Source organism: Heterocephalus glaber, unplaced genomic scaffold (genome assembly GCF_053883595.1).
Source record: "Heterocephalus glaber isolate CG9 unplaced genomic scaffold, H.glaber_assembly_v1.0 deba00000546, whole genome shotgun sequence".
Classification (NCBI taxonomy): domain Eukaryota; kingdom Metazoa; phylum Chordata; class Mammalia; order Rodentia; family Bathyergidae; genus Heterocephalus; species Heterocephalus glaber.
The window spans coordinates 30,157,397-30,182,579 of NW_028258147.1; the positions used below are offsets into that span (position 1 = coordinate 30,157,397).

At 37.9% G+C, this 25,183-nt stretch overlaps 1 protein-coding gene across 7 annotated transcripts in view; it reads right to left on the minus strand.

Annotated features, from left to right (window-relative positions):
* The window catches only part of Dync1i1 (dynein cytoplasmic 1 intermediate chain 1), a 339,717-nt gene that overhangs the window by 39,818 nt on the left and 274,716 nt on the right, over nt 1-25,183 (minus strand). For all 7 annotated transcript variants that reach the window (XM_004862718.4, XM_004862716.4, XM_087204461.1 and 4 more), the window contains one exon: nt 24,733-24,877. In XM_004862718.4, coding sequence (XP_004862775.2) covers nt 24,733-24,877 — 145 coding nt within the window. The remainder of the gene's footprint in view (nt 1-24,732; nt 24,878-25,183) is intronic.

Below are 25,183 nucleotides of genomic sequence, written 5' to 3' on the forward strand. Positions count from 1 at the left end.
TTTAAGTCTCAAAAGTATTGGTACTTATATGAATTATTCTCATAGTCTGTATAAATATTCAGCAGCCATAGGAATGTGTTGGTGGGTGAACATTTAGGAGGGGGTGTGGGTTAGAGACGGTGGTGAAAAAAGGAAGTATGAGCACAGATCAAGTCTGGAGGTGACTTGATGATTATATTCTTGTGGTTTCTTCCAAGTTAATGTATTCTCCTTGGGTGAGCTTGAAGAAGAAGAAAAAAAAAAATGATGGAAGAACTGGGAAGAATTTGATGGCTTCCCAATAAAACAGGTAGTTTTATTAAAAGCCAATTTTAATGTTTGCTATCTTATTTTAGCAGGGCTTTAGTATTGTGGAAAAACTGCTCTCTATTTTCTGGTAAGTGTTGCTGGTAGTAAACTATGATTTTGTTAATCTTCTTAATTGTTTTAAGTATTAAGATTAGTTACTTAACTTTGGATTTTATTGTGTTTTTCTTCTGATATATTGACTCTTCAACAAAATGCTAGCAGAAATAGGTATGCTAAGGGCCTTTGTTAAAATTGTCATTTTAGAAGATGTTTCCACCTCAGTTTAGGACAATCAGACTCCTTTTAAGAAGTGTATATTTTTGGTAGGATATACATGGTAGCATTAATCCATCAATAATAATTTATAAGCTTTCCATTTTGGGGAATTAGGAGAAATACAAATTTCACTCTATTGGTAAGAATTAACAATCCAGGTAGGAAAATGAGAATTGTGAAAGATAAGGCCAGAAAATTGCTAATTTGGTGACCTACTTTTCTCACTTTGTTCCAGAAGGATTTATGACATCTTCCAAACTGAATATATTGCAAAATTAAGAACAAGCACACAACAGAAACTTCTAAAGAACGTAGGTAGACTAGGTAGCTGTTACTGGGATCCTGAGATAAGCTGATTATTACAATCTGGTACTGAAGCAGCTCTAAGTTTCCTGATAGCTAAGACAAAGGGGAAAACACATTGTATTACAAGGAGGTGCACAGATTTTACTGTCTGAAGAAAGGAAGAACTTAAATTCCTCCTCAAAGACACATTCCTGGGAAAAATTCAAGAAGGAATTTACCTTGTCTACAGATGCCTGGAAAATAGACTGGCTTTCTGCCTTGTTTATACCAAAGAAAGAGAACAAGTATGTAGCCAGGTGCTAAATTCTGTGGTACAGCTGCTAGGTGCCAGAGGAATTTTAAGCTTGGGGGTGGTGGTGATGTGTTGGTGGTTACCATGGTCTGATGTGGTCAAGGAAGGTATTACCTAGGACAGGTGAGAGGACTTGCCTTGAAAGATGTATAGACTTTGATAGACAGGAAGGAAGACAATTAAGAAGGGGGAAAGCAAAACATGCAAAAACTTGGCTATGTATGTCAGGATGGTATTTCCATATGGATATCAAGGGGAGAGGTGAGGACAGACCTAGAATAGTATAAGGATTTATCCTAAAGGCTAAAACAATGAAAATTTTGCTTATGTGAGTAGGAACATGTTATGAAAGATTTTGAGTATATTACAACTTTTTGATGTCATACGTTACTCATTTATTAGATACACATTGATAAATGTGCTGTGTGCTAAACGTATGAGGAGATGTTTAACATTCACAAGCATGTTTTCTGCTTTTCTAGTGCAGATGACTGAATGATAAACACCAATGTTTAAGTAGAAAATATAAGAATATATAAAATAGGTGAGGAAGATTGCATTTGTCCTTTAAACATAGTACATTTAAGTCCCTGAAAGTGATACTCAACCTGACATTAAAAATATAGCTCTGGAATTGAAAGAAAAGATAGGCTTGAAGTTCAGGGTAAGGAACCATTCATTAGAGGTGTTAAGAAAGAGGATAAAGTTTCAGGAAAGTGGAAAAAGAAGGCCAGCTGTGGAAATTTTGAAAAATTTGAAAAAGCACGGCAAGAAAATGAAGAGGAAAGAACCAGTGGAGATACTAAGGTAAATAAGGAGAACATAAACCCAGATGGCGAGAGATGAGAGAATGCTTGGTGCCCTGATGATAAGTCCCAAGAGGAAGCCCTTGTCTTCATCAGTTTGGCCTTCTGTGGTGGTCCTAGAGAGAGTAGCATCAAAAGAGCAATCCATTTGGTTGAGGAGAGGTTGGGAAGTGTAGCAGTGGCTGGTGTGGATACACACTAGTTCTTTAACTGGTTTAGTAAACTTATCTGAATGCTGGGACAGACCTGTGATACTTTAAGTCAACTCATCCAGCCACTGGACAAAAATCTCTGATCACAGGTCCTTTCCTCTATTGAGATACAACATCATTGATTTTTTGGACTATTTCTTATGTGGATTTGTATCTCAACTACTTAATGTAGAGCCTGGCAAATACCAGGCAGACAAGGTGTATTGAAAGTAGATGATGAAATGGGGCTTGGCAGGATTGCCATGAGTTCAAGCCTGGGCACATAGTGATTTCAAGGCTAGCCTAGACTACACAGTGAGGTCCTGTCTCAAAAAAAAAATGATGATGACAAACCAAGAAGTCTCTGAGGCCCATTTCACTTCTGCCCGACACCTGTGAATAGAACCTCTATCCTGGTTCTCTGGGCTTGAGATACCTGGTTAGATTTTTCTAGGGTTGAGTCTCTACTTGTTCGGATGGGTCTTCAATTCAGTATCCTGCTTTGGTTACTGCTTAGCAAGTTACTTTGGTTCAGAACGTTTCTCCTGGTTCTTTGAGACCTAACCTCTGATGAAGGTCATAGATAATGGCAAAGATTTCAGCATATTTGTACACCACTGGGAAAGAACCAGGATCAGTGGACTATTCTTTTTTACATTTTTAGAAGTGCACTATTCTTGAACAGGAAAGTTTTATAAAAAATAGTAGGAAAAAAATAGCCCAGTAGTGAGAGGAACAGTAGGAATCTAGCCAGGCATTTTCTTCTTACTACTGGAACAATACCAGATAATTAAATGTCTGATGAATTTTTATCTCATAAAAGCACACAAAACTTATCCTTGGACCAGAAGCACCAGTATATACCCAGAGATTCTTTGTATGTAATATATAAATTTATTTATTTATTTCTCTTTTTCTTTTTAGCTTTTTTGAGATAGGATCTTGCTACGTAGTTCAGGCTGGCCTTGAACTCACTATGTAGTCCAGGCTAGCTTTGAATTCACAGCGAACCTCATGCGTCAGCCTCCCAAGTGCTGGGATTACAGGTGTGTGCCAAAATGCCCTGCTTGTATGTAACATATAAATTTCAAATAATGTGTGTGAGTATGTCAAGAGAAAGAGGAGGAGGAGAGAGAAAGAGAGACAGACAGACACAGAAAGAGACTGATGGATTAACCCAGCTATCTGTGGAATATGCTCATGTGTTTACTCATCTAGGGGAGAACAATAATGACAGAAGCAGGAGAATGGTGATCCATCAACTACCAAGAAGTTGAAATCCATATCAGCACCACACAGCACTGGACATTCTGCCCAGGTGAACACAATGGTGAACACAATGAGATAGTCTTTAGACTCAGCATCAGCAGAGTCATATCTCACAATAACCAGATTTTCTCAAGTGTGTTTTCCTGCCATACCCACAGGTCCCTCAAAGTTCTGCTGCCCCTGGGAGTCAGCCTTGGAGAGAGTAGAGTACGTCAGATGCTGGGGTTGGGGCTGGTGGTTGAAAGACCTCATGGGAAGCTCATGGTTGTTAACATTTTTTTGTCTATCAGCAAAGGTCAGTTGGGATAATGAAGTAGCCTTAACTCTTGCCATGGGCAGAATTTTGTCCCTTCCAAAATGCAGACACTGAAATTCTAATCCTTAGTACCTTAGCATGTGACTATAGTATTTACAGATAAGGCCTTTAAAGAAGTAATTTAAATGGGGTCTCATGGGTGGGCTTTAACTCAATATGAGTAATGTCCAAGAGATCAGGACACAGACATATACAGAGGGAAGACCACTTGAAGATCCAGGGAGAAGGCTGCCATTTACAAGCTAAAGAGAGATAATTTCAGAAGATAACAATTCTGATGCTTCCTGGATCTCAGACTTCCAGTCCCTAGAAATGTGAGAAAACCAATTTTTGCTATTTAAGCCACCCAGACTGTGGAATTTTGTTACCGCAGCCTTTGCAAACCAATACAACTCTCAAAGTAGAAGCAGAAGGAGACTATTCCTCTTGGCTTCCAATGTACACCCATGTGGGTACATTTACCGCCAATTCTGCATTTACGGAAAGGTGCTTGAGGGTGTAGGACAGAATGGTCTTTCTCAGCAGCTCTCCCTTTCTGAACTTAACCCTTTGCAATCAGGGATGGCAGCTTTACCTTTGACTCTACTGTGTCTTCCACTGAAATGGGAAGGTTGCCTGTAATGAATACAAAAAGATTCCCCTTTTCTGGAGGCAGCAGAACCTTTAAAATTGTTCAACTTAGCTATAAGTCATATCCATGTTTCTGGAAATAATCTTGTGATAGGTGGGACAAGTGAAATTGGAGAATAGAATGCTGCATGGTAGCCAATGCTGCCTCAGTCCAAGTAGGTCAAACCATCCCAGGGGTTCAACTGAACTTGAGCCAGAAAGGACAGTTCTGCTCAATTCAGTCTGTAGGTAATTACTTCCTCCTGAAGCAGAAAAGGCAGAATTCCTGCATTTGAGTTTATTTTGGTTTAATTTAGTCAGCTTTTGCATATGCATGCTCAGCCTTAACTTCCCTTCCTTTCAGAAGGAGAAAGGGAGTCAGAAGGTGATATGGGGGAGAGGTGAGGGCAGAAAAAGGCCAAAGAGCAAGCACAGTTAGTGTAGGTAGAGCTGGCATGGGTCCCAAAGCTGACACACTCTCCTCCAGAGGCTGGGTTAAACTTTAGACTCGGGAGCAGCCCCCTGCTGAGTTCTCCTTATCAGCTGCCTTTAAAGCTAATTACCACTGAATGGGTTCCTGAAGTTGGAAAAATTTCAAAAAATTTTTGAATACATTTCTACAGTTCTCTTTTCTTAACAATAGGATCTATCAAATAGCAAGGAGAAGGCTCTGCTTAAAAGCACCGACAAGAAATCAGAAAGAATGTTTGATTGCCAAAGTGACTAATTTATTTTTACACAGTATTAATGATACCACACTAACCAATATCCATAGCCTGGTTTTGACAGTTTACTGCAATTGGTCCCATTGTTTAAGAGAGAAGAAAAGAAAAAAAGAAAGAAAGAAGGAAGGGAAGAGAATGTTTTATTTTGCTACATTTCCATTTGTTAACAAAACTTCCCATGAGCAAATGAGAGGTCATTAGCAAACAACCAAAACATGCCTGTCTCCAGAAGAATACAACTCCCTTCATCATTTTAAAACACAGCTCTCCCCGAAAACCCAAATCATGACAAGTCCTTAACATGAAAAATTCAGGGCAGACTTGAAACCACCTGACTTCACTTTGGGTTTGTGCTCCTCAAAATTACCTAGAAAATACCATAATCTTCTCTGCGTGTGGCTGGCTGTGGGCCATGGGTTTGGCTCCAGAGGCAAAGGGCAAAACTAAAAGTCATGTCTCAACAGTGAGCTCCACCCTTTCTCCCAAGTCCACTTGGCCTCCTGACAGAAAGTGAGGTCTAAAGCACATTCATGCAGGGTCTGAGTTTTTGGCCCAAACTCAAGACTCTTGTAGGACAAACAAAAATGCAATCCAAAACGTTATCACCCGGCCTCAAGAAGTTGAATGGGTCCAAAAGAGTGGATTGCATATGTTAAGCAGTCTGCACTTGCAGCTTAATCAGAAACTGTGATATGTACCAGGATGTAGCTTTCCCATTCTGATAAGGGACATTAGGTGAAACTGTAAATTCCAAACTGAGGCTTGATAATTTGGGGTGTGTGTGTGTGTGTGTGTGTGTGTGTGTATGAAACAGAGAGAGAGAGAGGCAGAGAGACAGAGAGAGAGAGAGAGATTTTCTATGTCCATACCAAATGAAGTGCTTTGAAAGTGAAGAGCTAACTCAGGGAGGATGGAGGAGAGACCTGCTTGCCTGGTATGGGTACCTGCAACTGGGGATTAGCCTTCCAGTGCTCCTCTTTATCTGTCACCAGGAGCTCCAGTTCTTAGGGACTCACTGTGTCAGGTGTCACCCACTCTGACACCCCATTTGCTCTCACACGTTGGATGGGTGAGAGCCAGAAGAGACCGTCAAGTAATTTTTACCTCCTGCCGAGCTAGTGACAGGCTCAGTACAAATAGCTACATTGAGAAAGTGTCTCCACATCACAGATCCCGCGTCCCGCACTGTAACAAGGCAGCCTGGGGCTATGAATACTACCATCTGATCCCACTGGGGCAGAGCAGTGCTGAAATAGCTGGGCCTGGCCTTCTGAGTGTTTTCCTTTCTCCTCTAATCAAAACCCTCTGCTGCAACCAGCAGGGTTGTGTTCACAATCTCCTTCTCTGTGGCACACCGACTCTGCTCTTTTCTTCAAGCGTGTGTTCCTGCTCTTTCTACCCTTTGAGAATGCACTACCCTCTCTCCTGCTTGCAAACTCTCCAACTCAGCCATCCCAAGCAAATCTTCCAACTCCACTGGCCACTCTGAAATATCTACAGAATGCACAGAGTGACTCCTTCTCCTCAGGCTCAGCCATTGGTCTCTGACTGCTTTTGAGGTGCTTCCTCTTGGGCTGCTTTGCAGTCTGTCTTCATGTGGTTATAATTAAATACACTCATACTTCATTGCCAAAGTGCTCAGTTTGTTCATGTAGTCCTCTGCCTTCTTGGTTCAGCTCTCAAAGTATAACCCTGTGTCCTCCTGGAAGTCTATTTGCTGCCATGTTTTTGTGGGTTTTTTTATTTCCTGTTCAGAATGGTCCCCAAGACTCGTGCTGGAAGCACTGTCTAGTGTTACTAAAGTGCAGAAGGCTGTGATGACCTCTCCTGAGAAAATACTGTGTTAGGGAAGTTTGTCAGGCACATACTGTCAGATGGAAGTCAGTGTTAATGAGCCAACAATACATGTTAAACAAGGTATCTTTCAACAGAAGCACATGTAAAACAAGATCACATACTGATCTGTTGAAGAAAATGTCATCAGAGGCTCATAAAAACCTAAACCTGTATTTCCCCTAGCAATGGTTCAATATTTGCCAATTCAGTGTCCATGATAACTTTACAGACAATTACGGTCAATAGCAAGAGGTAACACTTATTGTTTCTTTTGATTTTCACATATTTTAATTTTGATCAGAATGGACCTGGATTTTTTTTTATACCTTTGTCATGTGATTTTTCTAGGGCATGGATGACAGTCAGTTCTTAGCTCTCTATCTATATATATTTAAGTTACATTATAATGAATATAACTTTAGGCAAGACAGGAAGCCAACAAGAACTTTTTAAAAAAATTCTATTCATTACTCAAGTTTGAGTAATAAGATGTATGCTGTGAATTTGTTGGCAACAGGGATTGGGTCATACTTTTATCCTTATCCAGATTCTAGGCATGAGGTTAGAAACACATGACGTTCTACTTAAATGCAGGTTTCATGGATGAACAATTGACCAAATCTAGTGAACTTTTGCATAAATAAGGAAGGTAATACTTGCTTTTACTTTGAGGCAGAGTCATAATTAAGTCTGCAGTGTTTTAAATGTTTACATATTTTGCAATGATAGCATTGCAGGTCAGTCATCATATAAACATTGTGTGCAGATGCAAATATTCCTGTACACAATGGACTGGGCAAAAGGGGAAAATATTGATGGAGTAGGAGAAAGCTGACAAATGCAGAATGAAGTAGCCAAAAGCTCAATAAACAGTGGACAGGGATGACTTTGTAGGTCCGTTGGGGTACAGTTGTGTTTCTGTTATTTAGGGTGCCTGAACGGGAGTTGAAATACATTTGCAGTGAATATAAAACTTCAGGGTTTGTTCTATCATTAGTCAGCAAAATATATGTTAGCAACTTAATTTGATCTATATATAACTGGTCAATAAGACAACCAACCTATTTTAAAAATGAACTATTTACTACCTGACCCAAAGCTGTAGGGAATATAGATTAAGTGGGATATTTGTCCACTGACCTCAAGAATCTCATAGCTCAGTGGAAAAGAGGGAAGCAGTTAACACACAGATGCAAACACAAGTGCTATAACTTGGGAGCATTACAATGTTTATGAGAATGGTTTTATGCCAGGTATGGTGGTACATGCCTGCAATCCAGTGTTCAGTGAGGTGGGGTGTTGCAAGTTTGAGGCCAGCCGGGCTATATAGCAAGTTCAGGCCACTCTGGACCACACAGCAAGATTCTGTCTCAAAACAAACAAATAGTTTTGTCTATTAAGCAAGATAAAATCTGATAAGTTATTCAAATAACTGAGTCCACTACTAAATGACAGGTAAGAATAGTAGATACCTCAAAATATTGAACCACATTTTGAGCACAGTGATTTCTAACTGATCCAACTGCAATCAAAATGTAGCAGAAAAAATATGGGACTAGAAAGATATCTCTATTTTCTTCTCTCGAGATCAGTTTTCTTTTCTGCAAAATTAGGGAATTGCACAGAGCATCTGCAAAGTACTCCTAAGGTCTGATTTCTCTGATTTAACCAAGTTCTTGTTACCTTTTTATCTTGTTTGCTGTACATGAACTTTGATTTTATAAAGACATAAAATAATTATAAAAAATAAATAGCGGGGCTGGGGATTTAGCTCAGTGGTTCCACCACCTGCCTTGCAAGCACAAGGTCCCGAGTTCGATCCCCAGTACCAAAAAATTAAAAAAAAATAAAAAAGAACAATGAACAGAAATGGCACTGAATATTAGAAGTACATTTAAAATAAATAAATAAATAAATAGCATTCTTAATCAGTATCCTAAGTGTGTTGTCACCGTACATGTTTCATGCAAAACCCCTTACACAGCTGTGAAAGTCGTGCTGTGTCTCCATCTCTAAACACTCTTCCTAAACACTCAATTTTCTCTTTCTTTCCTTCTATTTTCTCTCTAGATGTACTCAGATTCTTTAATCATGTGCAAATAATCTCATTTAATTGATTTTAAAAATTTACTTGATTGCCATTATTACTGAAATGTAAATTGGGAAGGCTGCATTTAGAATTTGTGAGATTAACAGATGCTGGCCCCAAAGTGCTGAGAACAAGAGGCATGTTGAGGTAGCTGGCATGATTAGGACAGCAGTAGAGCAGTTATCAGTTTCCAAGGAATGCTGTGCTTTTAGCACCTGTGGGAAGAGATGGACCCCCATCTTCCAGTCCTTTTGAGTTGCTTCACAAGCTTTGCAGTCATTCCATTCTTGAAGAATAAAGGCTTCTCTGATAAAAGAAATACTAACTTTGTGCAACTCTTTTTGTGTTTTTTAAATCACAAAATTCCTTCTCTTTCCTTAAAAATGACTGCTAAGATTCTACAGAATACAAAACATTGTATGTTTTGTACGTTGTAGAGAAAGGAAGTAGTAGAATGAAGGGTATATTTTACGAAGATCATCTCAGGATTGTATAGAAGAAGGCAAGGACAGAGACCCACCTCAGAGAAATGGGTAAAAACATTGTCACAAACTTGTAAAGAAAACAAAAGCATTCTCTGCTCTTAAGAAACTATGTTTCTAATGAATATACTTTTAGGGTTGGGGGTAAGGGAAGGTATTCTTGGAGAAAAATATGGCCACTCTACGCAGTAATATGAAATTCTGTAAAAAGAAGAAATAGAGCACATATGTGCTCTCTCTCTCTCTCTCTCTCTCTCTCTCTCACACACACACACACACACACACACACACACACACTCATACAACCACCCCCCACTTCCTCTTAATGGTACATGGATTGCTACATTAAGGAATTGTCCTAATAGTGAAATGATAGTAAAACTTGGCTTATCTGCTGGGCTTTGTTGAAGGAGGACAATGAAAGGAGAGAATAATCAAATCAGTCAGGTGCAAATTAAATTCATAGAGGGGTGGAAGCTAAGATTCTCAAGCATAAACTCCTAGACCAGCCACCAATGGCACTTTGTTCTTCAGCTGGGCCTGACAGACAGGTAAAGGTTAACTTGGGTTTAAAAGTCAAGTTTTTAATTATTAAGGAAGGTCCTAAGTGAGAAGGAAACTGACAACTTATAAGAGATCTTTTCTTAGTTTTGACTTGGGCTTAGTTCAAACCAATGAACCAGGGGACAGGAGAGAAAGTTATTTCACTCTACCGCCAATTCCACAACATTCCTTTCCAGAAACTTCCACAGAGCTGGTGAACTTCCAATAGTAAACACTGAGGTCTGGTTCCCCAGAATTTATGGGAAGGCTAGTTACTCCACTTCGGAATGAAAAAGGAGAGTTTTCAAAGATTAATTATATTGATTTTTCCACTAACAACTCTTATTTATTCTTTACAAAGTCCTAAAAAAATGAGACTACTCTCCTAATGTTTACCGTCTCAAGTTGATAAAGTAGTGATTTCTCCTACTGAGAAAATTTTACTTATTCTACATGTCTATGACATGTAACACTTGCAAACTTACCTGTATTAGTCATAGGATAAAGAAGAACAGAACAATATCCTATTCTGAAAAAGAATGTGTAATTATGTACTAAAATGTCAAGCAAGTTAAAGAACTACATAGATATAAAAATAATTCTATTAGGATTACTAAGAATAAAAATCTTCACGTGCACTTTTCATAGATCTAAAAAAAAAATGAAACCACCTCTGTCTTTTTGTCTTGCCATATTTAAACACTGGTGAGAAGTCAGGACTTGCGGGGAGCAGGTATAAAAAGACTGAGGGACTTTGGGTGAGGATTCAAAGTATGAGCCATAGCAGTTTGTTGCAACTAAGAAGGATGAGAAAGGAAATGTCCATTTGGATTCAAAACTAAAAAGAATAAGTTAATTTTTAAAAAGCTCATTGAGATACGATGTAGAAGCAAGAAAACATAAACTAGTAGAAAGGTCAGATGAGAGAATTCTGCAAAAAACCATTCAAGATAGTCACATGACAATAAATTTATAAGAATAAACTTAAAATTAAGTATATTTATAAAAATATACTTAAAGTTATGTGACACTGTTGGCACAATGCCAGTCATATGAAAGTATTCAGTTAAATGGAGCCTCTACTATTATGATGATGATTGTCCTCATAACTGGCTTCACCTGAAAACTTAGGTGTAGTACTGAATTGTAGGGGAAGGCTTATGAAATTATGAGAGCGTGCATTAATAATCCAAGCAGCTAACATTGAGGTACGAGGAATCTGTGAAGGGTATCACAGAGTTAATGCAGAACACAATACTGCTGATAATTTGATAAAGCCATCATTACATGTAGAACATTATACTAACAATATGGTCAGAATACTGAGTGGGAAAATGAGATGTCCTTACTGCCCACTCTTACTCTGTATTACATCAAGCAAGAGACAATGATACCCCAAGATGTCACCCTTGTCATCTTCAGAAGAAAGTCTATACTCCATCATATAGCATCACAGATCATCTCTTATCATCTGGTCTCTTTTCCTTAGAGTCTTTCTCCCAATATTCTCTTCTAATCACTTTGTGTCTATTGCTCCTGTTACTCAGCTCTCCATTACTATAATAAAACACTTAAGAGGCGATACTCTTAAGTGAAAAAAATAGGACATACATGTGTAAATACCAAATAGTTTCTCTAGTGTGAGAAACTGAAAGTGTATATAAGACTAAAAGGTATAATTGATAATATGAAATAGGAAGAAAAGGTGAAAAGGGGAAGGGGAAGTGGGAGGTATAGGGGAAAGGAAAGAAGGGAATGGAATTAATATAAGAAAAAGAAAAAATGGAAACAAAGTCTTTGTACATAGGGAGGGAGGGGTGGAGGGGTTGAAGGGAGGGCAGAGGAATGGGGAAAAAATAAGAACCAAGATGGATTAGGTAAAGGTACAAATTTCCAATGATGAATGTCATTATATTGTATATCTTAAATGTACCAATATAAATAATAAAAAAAACACTTGAGATAATCAGTTTATTAAGAGAAAAGGTTTGATTCTCAGTTTTGGAGGTACAAGTTCATGATTGGTTGGCCCTGTTGCTTTAGACTTGTAGTGAAGTATCCTATCATGCTGGGAAGAGCAAAACCAGTCACATCATGAGCCAGGAAGCAAAAAAGGAAAAGGGCCAGGCACAGTCTCATAATTTCCTTGGGGGCACACACTCAGTCCCCTAAGGGGCTCCAAATAGGCCCATCTCTCAAGGGTTCTACCTGCTCCCTATAGTGCCATGCTCTACACCAAGCCTTTACCACACGGCCCTGTGGGGAACACTCAAGATCCAAATGATAGCACTCACCAAGTCTCATTAACTTCCAAACAACAATGTCAACAACAACAATAATAATATCTAAGAGCATTGCACATATTCACTCCTTTAATCTTCACAAGAACACTATAAAATAGGTGACATATTAACCCCCACTTGAACATGAATAAGCCATAGTACAGAGAGATGTGTAAGTTTTATAAATTCATACAGCTAAAGAGTGCTCAATATCCCCCACTTCTGTGTTTTTGGATACTCTGTTCATTCTGCCTGAATGACTTTCCTTTTTCCCTTTTACCTAACTAATACCTATTCAAGTTTCATCCTGGGTGTCACTGACTTTGAGAACCCTCATTAGAAAGTTTCTCTTCCATCCCTTCTCCACCACGTCAGTGTGAACACAGTAATTTCTCTTATAAATTATTTATAAGATTTATAGAAGAGCGTAGCCCCATCGATCTGGAGGAACCACACCCCAAGAGAGACAGACTTTCCCAGGGCTATCTTTAGAAAGAGAATTCCTACATGTGATGGAGCAACAATGTGCCACGAAGTAACTGTCTGGGAGTGAGTGTCCCTGAGCCAGGCCTGTTAGGAAACCTCCACCTTCACTGGACAGATACCTTCAAGTGGGCAGCAGCTAAGAACACACACACTGGCTGTCCAGCTCTTCAGACCAATCTCAAAAATGAATTTGATAAACTTGAGTCAATTGTAGGAAAAGGGATGCACCTTGAGATCATACTGTTAAGTGAAATAAATCAGACACACAAGCTTAAATCTCATATTTTCTCTTGTATGAGAAAACTAAAATATAAAGAGCAAAATATCAGACAGATAATAGGAAATAGGGAGATAAACCTTTTGCAAAAGGGAGGGAGGGGCAATGAGAGGAAGGGAAGAGGATGAAAAGATAATTAAGATGTGTTATGTACATCATGTATCAACTCTCCATGAGAAATGCAATCATTATATATTACAAAAATATACTAATAAAAAATAAATATTGAAAAAAATGAATTGGAAATCTAATCATTTCCTAGTCAGGTGTACAGTTAGGGGACCACTCCATTGCCGCATGGGTGCCTTGTTTTTATCCCCCAATACTGCACTTTCTGAAATATTTCCTAATGGGCATTTCAAAGCTTGACTTTAGTTTTCTAATTATTATATTTCCAAATTATAGCTATGGGGCCAGAGATTTAGCTCAGTGGTTCTGCCGCCTGCCTCACAAGCAGAAGGTTCCAAGTTTGATCTCCAGTACCAAAAAGCCAAAACAAAACAAAAACAAATTATAGCTATGAATTTTATTGTTCAAAACCACTGTTACCCAAATATTTTCTCTAGTATGTTTTCAGCATATATCTTTTTAAAAATCCAGGATTTATTTGTTCATATATTAATTCAATGATTTATTAAGTGCTTACCAGATGCTAAGAACTTTGCCAAGTCCTGGAACTATACACTGAAAAAGGCATAGATCTAGTCTCAAAGAGGTCATAGTCTTACAGGGAAAGGTGACAATTCCATCACAATTACATAATCACTGTGATTTGATGACAAAACAAAAATATTTTTATCATTTGTATTATATATAATGTGACCATTTAAAACATTTATTACAATATACCATTATTTTAATGAATACATTTGAAAAAAATGAATGTTTTTCCCTAGAGAAAAACTGTCCAATCTCTTTCATTCACAGAAAATTTCAATCATTTTTCTTTTTCAGTAGCTAAGAGGGAAAACAATCAGTTAAGAAAGTAATTTTATATTTTAAACTCAGCAGAGGTAATACAAATGAAATTGGCAATATTTATTGATTTCACAGTAGTTTCTTGAAAAATGAAGATTATCTTTCTAATTTGTGCTGTCATCACCCTTCAGTTGCTTAGGGCATTTCATCTGTGGAGTAACTTTTTTTTAAAGAGGAGAGGACTGGAAATCGCTAGAACAGATTACACAATGCTGTCATCCATTTGGAGGAAGTCAGTGGTTTCTAGCAATCAAATGAGCATCGTGAAAGGTTGCCAGGTGACAGCACCCCAGAGTGGTATATACAGATTCCTCACCAAATACCAATGTAGGGTCCAGGTAGGCCAGATACCTGACCAGTCCACATAAAGAAATTAAATGTCAGAGCCCAAATCTAACACGGGAAAGATTCAGAAGATCATCAATTTGAGCAGAAGAAACTCAAGCCCTTTGAAGTCTAAAGGACTGTTCTGGAAAATGCATGAACAGTACTGTATCAGGTACCTAAATCCTATGCAACTGTACTGAGACCAAAATAAATATGAACCCAACATTTAATTGGAATCCACGGAAACTTTCCAAACTGGATGCAATGATAAAAAATCTAGAGACTCATAACTTGTCTAGCCACTAAGCTAAACTGCAGCAGAGGAAAAAAATTACCCAAAACCTCAGCAAACAGAGAAGCTGAGTGGAATAATGAATGTTTTAATACGGCCAAGAGTGCATACTTTATTTCTAAGCATCAACTCCAGCATTTTTTGATGGATGGGAAATTTAAAGTGCTAATATACAGTAAAAGGTAAGAGTTGGTACTCAACAGAATTTATTCGGGCAATGCATTTTTTATTTTTAAAAGGATCCTCAAGAATGGATTTAAGTAAGCAGCTCTTTACTGTACTCTAAAAGCAGCCTCTCTGGTGTGGATAAAGATGGGTGTTCCAAGGGACGAATCAACATTATTAAAGTAGCAAAGTCATCAAAGGCAATGAAAATGGCAGAATAATCCCTGGCATAGGCAGGGAGAAGGTCAGGGCAACTGTTGAAGGTCTAGTAAGGAGGGTGTGGACAAAGACAGAATAGATTGTAGGGGGTGAGACTATGCCAATTTATTTGGGATTTAGCATCTCAAATTCCCCAAATATACTATACTGTGTTCTTCTTTTAGCATTTTCCAGTTCAAAAATTTAACCTGCTTAAATCTTTGTGGAAAATTTAAATAAAAGATATATAAAGATAATAGGAATATGAAGTATTCAAATCACAAAGAAAACTGACAGTGATTGCTTTTCCTCCAAATATACTTTTTCATTTAAGTATAATATTTAAAAATTCCATGTAGAGAAGTTTTATATTTTAATTTTGATCTTTCAAATCAGAGCTTCTCTCTTTCTAAAAGTATAAAAAGTATGTGAAGTGCCATTGTCTCTCTGGCAATCATATTAGTTATGCAAAGTGAATCAATATGGACTTCATTACAAGCTTTGCGATTACATTCATTTCACTTAGAGTGCTAATTCCAGCATAACACTCTCCGCTGGAATACAGATTTTCTTTTCTAATAATTTATCTTTGTGTTAGAAATATGAATTCTTGGTCAATAGAGTGTACAAAACGCACATCCATGTTGCCAAATTTTCCTGTTGTTTGGTTTGACTTGAACTTTCTTTGGTTGACTTTTTGAGCTATACTTACTTTCATGAACAAAATATATTGTAGCTTCTTTTGAAAATTGATTTCTAGCTAAATTCAAAGTCTTGCTTTGAGCACCAACTCTTCTGCAATCTATAGGATTCTTCTTCATGTTATTTTGTATTAGTTAATTAATATTTTCGTATTAAGTGTGAGAATATCACTAACCTGGTTATTAAGTGACATTGCACCATAACCTTCAACTTTATTTAATTACTAAGTTATCCAGTAAATTTAAAGATTACTAAGGTAACTGTTATTATTAAAAGAGATTAAAATAGTTATCCATCTCATTTCTTTCTCTGCTACAGGCCTCTTTAAAAGTTCTCATTTTTAGTAAAACTGAAAAAGGCCAAAACTTCGCTTTCCAGAATTCCCAAAACAATATTCAATATTTTACTTTGCCCTTTTTATTAAGAAGGCTATTTTCAGTCACAGTCTTGCAGAGACAATGAGTAATCTTAAGAGATATTGCTATTATTTCCTTTGGCTTTTATTGTTGTTCACTTTAAGAAGAGGGGAAAGATATTCATCCACATAGTCAAGAGTTTTGAGTGTGGTAGCCCAGTGGTAGTGTGTGGGCAGCATATGAGAGGTCCTGGGTTCAATCCCCAATATCATAAAAAACTACTTCAAGCATAATTATCATTCCCAGTATATCACAAAAGGTTTTAGTTAACTTGGGGTTTCAAAGACATTCACTGTACAAACCCTCAGGAACATACAGGATATTATTTATGTCTGGTTGGGGTAGGAAACTAGTTCTCATTCTCCTGGCTGAACCCTAAACTAGCTCTCCAGTTTTCTAGCACAGTCCTGGGAGTAAGGAAGTTTCTGCAAATTAACTGAACTGCTACACAGGTCCTGCAGGATGGTGAGTATTAAACAGAATTTCCCAGTGGTTTACAGCAAGGCTCTTCATGTTTTAGCAGCAGCAGGATTACCTCCAGGGCTTGCTAGTACAAGGTCACTGGACCCACCCCAGGTTTGACGCAGAAGGTCAGGATGGCCCTGAAAATGTGCATTTCTACTAAGGTTCAGGTGAGGTCAGTGCTGCTGGTTGGGGGCCACACTTGGAAAACCTCTGGTTGAAAACTGTAGAGAAGTGGTATATTTCCCACATCTGAATTTGTCCACCTGCTATTGTAAGGTGGGGTGGATTGTGGAAAGCTTTGAATGTTAAATTCAGGAGGTTTCTGCAGAACTAAGAGATTCAACAATAGCACTTTTAGGCAATTCCAGGCACTCTTCTTATTGTCATGCATTTTTAAGTTGGATATCACTTAAAAGTGCATCCGTGGCATTTAGCTCAGCTAGTGCTCGTATCTGTGGAGTCCAGACAACGTCTGGTGTCAGGGCCCTGTCCTATGTATCATCAGACCTGGTCTACTTCTCCTTTCTCTCCTTCTTACACCCCAGTTTCATCACAGCTAGCAGACAACAGTAGCTCTGATTTCGCTGAGGAAATAGAGACCTTCTCTCATTCCCTGCTCCCCCTTTACTCCCACTGAGCTAAAGCTACCCATAACCTTTTCTTTCCCCAGTCCTACTGGTACCCTGCATCTTCTGCACACTCAGCCCCCACTTAGTCTTCCACATGCACTTGAAGTCATCTTTCTTCATTATATTTACACACTTCTCATTGGCTCTTTTTCTTCATGCCATAAACACACTCAAGTCTCTCAAACAGTAGAATAACCAAATCCTTACATGGTCCAGCATTCTCTGCTCATTACCACTCTCCCTCCTATTCCAAGGAGTGGTCTATATTTCCTGTGTCTATTGTCCTCCTCCCTCACCCTCTGACCACCCAAATTCTGTCCTCACTGCTCCCCTGAAATTTTCTCATAAGGCTATTATGACTTTCTTGTTGTTTTCCTTCATTGACATCTCAAGTATTTAATGTTCTTTATCACATTCTTATGCCTCAAAACCTGCAGCATGAGTGGCACCAAGGTTGTATTCATGTCCTCTGCAATTCACATTCTGTTAGTAGTTTTCTCCTTGGGAATAAATGACTATATACAGATCACTGTTATGTCTGTATTTTTAACTCACCACGGCCCCTGTGCTTCATTCATTGGTTTGGTCTGAATGTTTGTAACCTCACAAAACCCACAGTTGAAACTTAATCACCACCGTGACAGGATTAAGAGGTGGGAGCTTTAGGAAATGATTTGTTCATGAGGGTCACGAATGGGATTAGTGGGCTTACAAAAGAGGTCTGGGAAAGCCACCTGTCTCTTCTGCCATGAGAGCAAGCAGCAAGAAGGTGCTGTCTACAAAGCAGAGGGCCCTCATCTGACATGGAAGCTGCTGGTGTCTTGTACACTTCCCATAACCCATAACTGTGAGCAATAGTTGTGTGTTTTATACATTATCCAGTTTAAGATATTTTGTTATGGCACCCTGAGTAGCCTGATATAAGTATCTTTAATTATCATCTAGGAATTTCTGGGCACCTCGGTTTGAGTATCTCCATATTTCTAAATTTTCTACTTTCAACCCAATCCTGCCCTCCTATCTGTCCTGTCTTGGTCACATACACCACCATTCTTTCCCTCAGAGGCTAAGGTAGAAAAAAATCAGGCCCATCATGGTCGGTTTTCTCTCTCAGATTGTATGCTTCATAAGTGCTTTGCTTAAATCTTAGTTGTCACCTGGATGACCACACTGAGATAATAACTGGACTTCTTGTCTCTCTGCTTAGCATGCTGGTATGGAAAAGAATACAAGCTTTAAAAATAGTTTGTATTAATACATATTAATTATACATATCAATGAAGTTCAGTGTGAGATTTCCACACATGCATATAGCATGCACTGATAAAATCCAAACCAGGGTCTCGTGTGTGCTACGCAAGTGCTGTACTATAATCCCAGCCCCAAGCACACAGGCTTTGAGGTCACACATAACTGAATCTAAATCCCAGTTTCCCTAACTTACCCACCAGGCATAGCAAGCAAATCTATTTCTTTATTCTACAAAATGGGATACTAATATCTACTGAGAGGTTTATCATGAGGATTTAATGGAATAATGTATTCAGCACAATGCCTAGTAGATAGTATGAGCTCAATATTGTATGGGCTGCCTGTGCAAGTTCATCTCCCAAAGTATTGAAAAGCAAACTCCTTAAAATTTAAATTTGATCACTATCCTCCTAAAATGACTTGTCATTACCTATAAAATAGAAATCAATTTACACATCAAGTGTACACTATCTTTCTAGCATCATTTCCCTTCCTTTTAGCCTGATAAAAAAAAAACGGATGCTTATGCATTTGTTGACCCAGCTGCTTGGAATGAAGCCTGGTCCTCTGTTTGCAAGGAAAACCACTCCGACACAGTTTCTGCTTCAAAGTGAAGTCTTCCCTGACAGTGGTTTAAAGATGAAACTTGGTGTGGGGTGGTGGGGATTTTGTGGGAGGAGTGTGTGTTTCATGCATTTTTATCCTATTTTTCTTCCTGCTGTCCTCATTTTACTAGACTTTAGCATTTAGTAAAGATTAGCATTCTATTCTGAACTTCAGTCCTCTTTATTGCGTCCCCTCCTCTCCATTCTTGAGGTCTCACAGGATTTTCCAAAAATCTCAGTACTTATTTCACCTGAACCAACCATTCATAGATCCACCTTTTCCAGATGTTTTCAACCAGCCTCCCTCCCGCCTCCCATGGGTGTCCGTTACATGATAAATGCTTTTGATTATGTCCTTGGCCTTCTCATGGGGTGCACTCTCTACTGCCTGCCTCAGTGGAATCATAGCTCTACAATATGCTCACCATCTCCTCTCCCATCTCAGCTATGAAGCTAACCAAGTAGAAACTATTCATTTTCACACCTTCTCGTTCAAAACAGTGAACTGATTAGCTTCTTACTCTCCCAGGCTACTTCACTGCTTCTCAACTCTCCAGGAAAAAGCCCTGCTTTATATAAGCTCAGCTACCTGGCTCGATCAGCCTTTCCTTTTTAAAAATCTTCCTCCTACTTCACTCAGGACTCTAGCACTGTGGTCATGGTCTCCTTTTCTGTCCTAGTCTAGCCTTTATTCTCGTCCACTCCAAAGCCCACAGCAAACCACCTCCTTGAACTTTCATCTCGGTGACCTCCACATCTCCAGTAGATTTTTCCTTCACTAGATTTCACCCATCACATCCTTCACTTTTTTTCTTAATCACCTAGAACTATTTCAGTTGTGAAACAGTCTAAAGATCTCACTTTCTACCAACCATCTCTTATTTTATTCTCTTACCCAGGCTCTTCCTTCATAAATGTTCTCTGATCTTATAGGGGCTTCCAATCCCTTATTCCCTTTGCTTTCTTCTGTCTGTTTTCATTTCCTTTCTGTTTCAGCTTAGACTCCTTGGTCTATAGCATCAAATGCTTTCTTGTCTTTATCTCCAAACTCCGTGTTTTATTTTTCTTCCTCGGCACTCTGGTAAGGCTCCAGTCTCAGGTCCTCTTAACTGACCCCTCATCCCTGCTTATATTTGTACAGCTGACCTCTCTTGGAGGAAATTATCCCTGAATAGTGATGTCCCTAAAACGCTCTTTTGTCTGAACACCGCTGAGTCCATCACACTATCCAGAGTCCATGTTTTCCTAATGAGCTCCTCCTATTCTTTTCGAACCAGCTGAAATCTGTTCCCTTCATTTTCTACATTTTTCACTCTGCAGAATATTTAATCACTTACTTCATTGAGAAAATAGTTATCATTAGAGAAGTCAAACTACTTTCCTTCACTAAACCCATATACCTACACATAGTTAACCCCTGCTTTCCTGCTCTTCCTTAAAGCAAAAGAGATGTCATTGCTCTTATTTAAAATTCATTGCCCCAGTCCATGTGATGGATCCCATTTATGCTAACATTTTAATGGCCCTTTTTATACTTTATACTTATAGAGTTTCTACCCTCCTTCTTTACTGGTTCTTCAAAAGAGCAGCATCCTCAAGTTTCTATAATCTTAAAAATATGGAAAATATGTTGATTTTTCTTTAGTGCTTCCTCACTTTCTGCTCATTCCTTGACCCCTTGTAATTTGTGTCACATGCTTAACACACACCACAGATGATATATGTACTGTGGACACCAGTGGCTTCTGAATTGATTGAAATGATAAGCATATTTTAGCTCTCATGTTACCTCTTTGAAGCAATTGTCATTGTTACTCCTTTTCTGTTTATTTATTTTTTGCTTTGTTCTGTTCTGGTTTTAGTTTTCATTATAGAAGATTTCAAATATATTCAGAAATAGGATGGTATCAGTCATACAGCTTCAGTAATTATCAATACATGGCCAATCTTATTCATTTATACTCACAAGTTCTCTTCCTAACCAGCTTGTTTTGAGCAAATCCCTGGCATCAGAGTATTTTCTGTAAACATTTCAATATGCATCTCTAAAAAGTAAAACCACTTAAAGTTATCATAGTATCATTATCATACCTAAAAATAGTAATTCACAAATATCATCAAATGTGCAGTCAGTATTTACATTTCTTCACTGGCCTTCTAAATTTTTTAAATTGGTTGATTTAAATTGGTTGAATCAAGATCTACATAAGACCCATATTTTGAGACTGGTTGAAATGTCTCAAGTTTTGTTTTGTTTTATTTTATTTTGCTATATAGTTTCTGCTTCCATTTGATTTTTTTTTTTTTTTTAGTTTTATAAAAAAGTGAAATCTGTTGTAGTAGATTTTCCCTTAGTCTGGATTTGGCTGATTGCATACCTGTGGTGTTTCTTAGCATCTGGCAACTGTGTCTCCTATTGGCTTCAAATTCAGAGATTCAGATATGATTTTGTGGTCAAGCCTACTTTAAAGGTCTACTTCCATAATTATGAAGATTGTTTATCTCTTCACAGCAGTTTAAACCACTATTAAGGCTTATGTCTAGATATCCCCCCAAAGTCTCATGCAGTCATAGGTGGGGCTTTTTCAGAGGTGGCTGGATCTAGAGTGTGTGATTGATTCATGCTACATTGCTAGGATTAAGAGTGTGAGTGCTATTTGCCCAAAGGGCAGGTACCTGAATACAGCATAAGGAACAGAAAGAAGCTTGCTGCTAGTTACTTGTAGTTTGTCCCTTCCTTGCTTTGCTACCTTCTGCCTGCCATGAATTGTTTCTCCTTGTGATGCCTCTCTGCAATGCCACCCTGCTTTGGAGCCAGCCACCTATGAACTGAAACCTCTATAATCTGTAAGCTAAATAAATCTTTCTTCTAACTTTGGATTTCAGGTATTTTTATCTCAGTAATGAGAAAAGTGACTAAGACAACCATGATCATTTTTTAAACCATTAGGGGTTGCAGGATGATAATGCTCAAATTTTATCATATCTATTTCCTATGTTAGCCGGAATACTGTCATAAAGAAAAACTTATTCTCATCAACTATTTAATAATCTTAAGAAAAGTCAGAAAAGAGCAGATTCTTTCCTTTACTTGTTGGTTTTCAAAATAATGATTTGATTTGCCTAGTATATTCCAAAGGTAGCCAATGCAGGTCTTTTATTTCCTTAAGTATCATTAGGAACTCATGAAGCTACTACCTTTATTGATGTTCTGGCAAGCAGAATCTTACTCAATTTGTCTTCCAAATCCTTTGACAAAAACTTTCTAGTATTTGGTAGTTTTCTGTTATGAAAAATATTATACTGGGTACAAAATTTTATACATTTCCTGTTCTGGAATCAGAATCAGTGATTTCTTCAGGGATTTCTCTTTAGTTAGTGATTTCTTGTTAGTAGAAACCTCTGAGCTCCAGAATGTCAAAACTATTGTATTGGTCATTTTTCCAGATCTTTTTTTTTTTGGTGAGTAGAATGGTGAATAGTACTGAGTTTTGGATTTGAAGACAATACACACATGAATTCTTACTGATACTTCCAACCCAAATTGAGGATTACTGCACAACTGTTACTTTACTTCATGAATTTGTATCTTCTTTTAGCCAGGCTGATAATTTCAGTTCTCAATGACACCAACATTGTTATTTAATTTATTTTGTAACACAAACAGGCAGACTTCCAACAATAAGAGTACTAGAAGTAACTTGAGATTTGTTTTGTATTTTTATTTTTAGTCCTAGATATACATTCCTTTAAGAATATATACTCAAAGTACAGGGTTTAAAAGTAACTTTAAACCATTCCCTACTGTAAGGTTTTGCCACCAATTTTAATCATCATAAGAATGATTCACTTTGTGTTACTTTAAATTTTTTTGGAACTAATTTTAAATTTTATTTTATTTTGTTTTATAACATGGTCCAAACAAAATGCAAATGTACAAACAAGGAATGTTCAAAGAAACCTAGTTATTGTCTCTGTTTCTTTCAGATTCCTGCTTCCCTATTAAGTGATTTGTGTGTGTGGTTTGTCCTTCTTGTTTTTAAAACTATATAAAAATAATTATAAACAATGGCAAAATACTATTTGTACTTCCACTTAGCTTATCTAAGTTAAAATATTTTCTAGAGATAATTCCATAGTAGTATAGGAAAGTCTTTTGTTAATTTCCTACTTTGATTCACATAATACCCTATTGATGAAGACTTTTGGGTTATTTTTAGCCATACTGCTATTCAAGTAACCTTTCAATGAATAGCCTTTTTCATAAACCCTCTTCTCATTTTGGCTGGTATGTCTTTGGCATAGATTCCTAGAAACAGGAATTGCTCTGTTAAAGCACATAGTATTTTTAAATATTGCCAAATTCCTCCTTAGTGTGCACCATTTTGCATTTCCATTGCCAATGTTTGAGAATGGCTAGATTCTTTCAGTCTTATCACAGAGTATTCTGTTAAATTCTTAGATTTTTGTAAAGCTGACAGTTAGAAATGAATTTCTCAAGTTGGTTTTCATCTGTAATACAAATGAGCATGTACATCTCTCCATACAGTTAAGATCCAATTCGGTCCTCCTGACACAGTCTGCTGCATTAACACCCATGGAGCCACACAAACTTTTTTTTTTTTTCCTTCTTATTCCTTGAGTTACATTTCAGTCTCCTTTTCTGGTTACATTTCTCCTGTTTATTTTCTAAATATTCCTCTTCCTCCAGATCGAATCATGGTGTTTCTTTAAAAATCCTTTCTTTTGACTTTACTTGTTATCATTGCTCTTCTGACTGCTACTAAGTGTGTGCCTGCAGCCCAGAGGTCTCTCTCATCTTCAATCCCATGCGGGAGTCTTGAAATGCACCTACCAAGTGCCTTATCAACATGTGCAAAGCTCTTTTCCAACATCCTTTCCCCTAGTGTTCTCTAGTGTAGTGAAAGCTACCACAAATCGCCAGCTGCCTGACGCCCTCTCATACTTTACTCCCATCAAATCAATCACCAGTTTCTGTGGCTTTGTCTCTAAAATGATCCTCAACTCCATCTATTTCTTTCCATACCAAACTACTGGTCTAAGCCACTTTCAGATGTTCCCTGCACTACTGTACCTTTCTTCCAGGTAGTCTTTGCTGTTAGTTTTGCTCTCAAATACCATCAGAATTATCTTTCTAACTGAATATGCAGCCGTTTACCAGTTTAAAAATCTCAAGACTTTCAAAAAAAATACACAAAAACCCCCAAACAATAAAACAAACAACTTCAGTCCCAAAGCTTAATTTTCCATAGGTACGCACATAAGTCAATGCTATAAAGCTCCAGGAGATGGACACTGGACTAATGTATGTGGAGGTAGTTTTGATGAAGAAGGGTTTCTGGTTTATCATTATTCAAATCACTAGATTTTTTTTTTTAATTTTACCATCAGACTGTTTTTGAGCACTACTTATAAATTTAAAAACAAACAGGCTGGATTGACAAAGAAAGTCTTAGCTAGCACCTAAGCAGATGGAGCTCAATAGTGGGTTATATAAATCCCCAATGCCATGTTCCCTGGAAGAGGCTGTTCCCTACAACTCCCCCAGGGGACAAAGAACCACCCTGTCCCCTTATATTGTACTGTGGATTTGGATCAAGGTATTCTTACCTTTGTGGTCCACAGTTTGACAGTCCAGTCAAATGATGATGTGACAAACAAGTGAGAAAAGTCAATTGGACCCACAGCCATGTGGCAGTTAATTCCCGTCACTGGCCCTTGGTGACCTTCAAAGACCTCACCAATGCCGGCTTTGCTGCATGAAGAGCACATATGCACAGTATTTCAGTGGCCTTGACAATACACTGTAATTTAAAAATATCATCTCTGCAGAATCACTTTTTCATAAGTTTTAGAACAACAACTGTGCACTACTAAAGATGAAGCCATTTTCAATTATTTTGAGAAAAAGAATTTGTCTGAAAGCATGTGGCACTACTTTGGGTGATTAAAAAATAGTACAAGGCAGGGTAGTCTTTTTAATCTTTAGACTTGAATAACAAATTTTATCACTAAACTTTTTTCAGGAGTTTCTCAAATCCTATCATTGTTGATGCAGCTA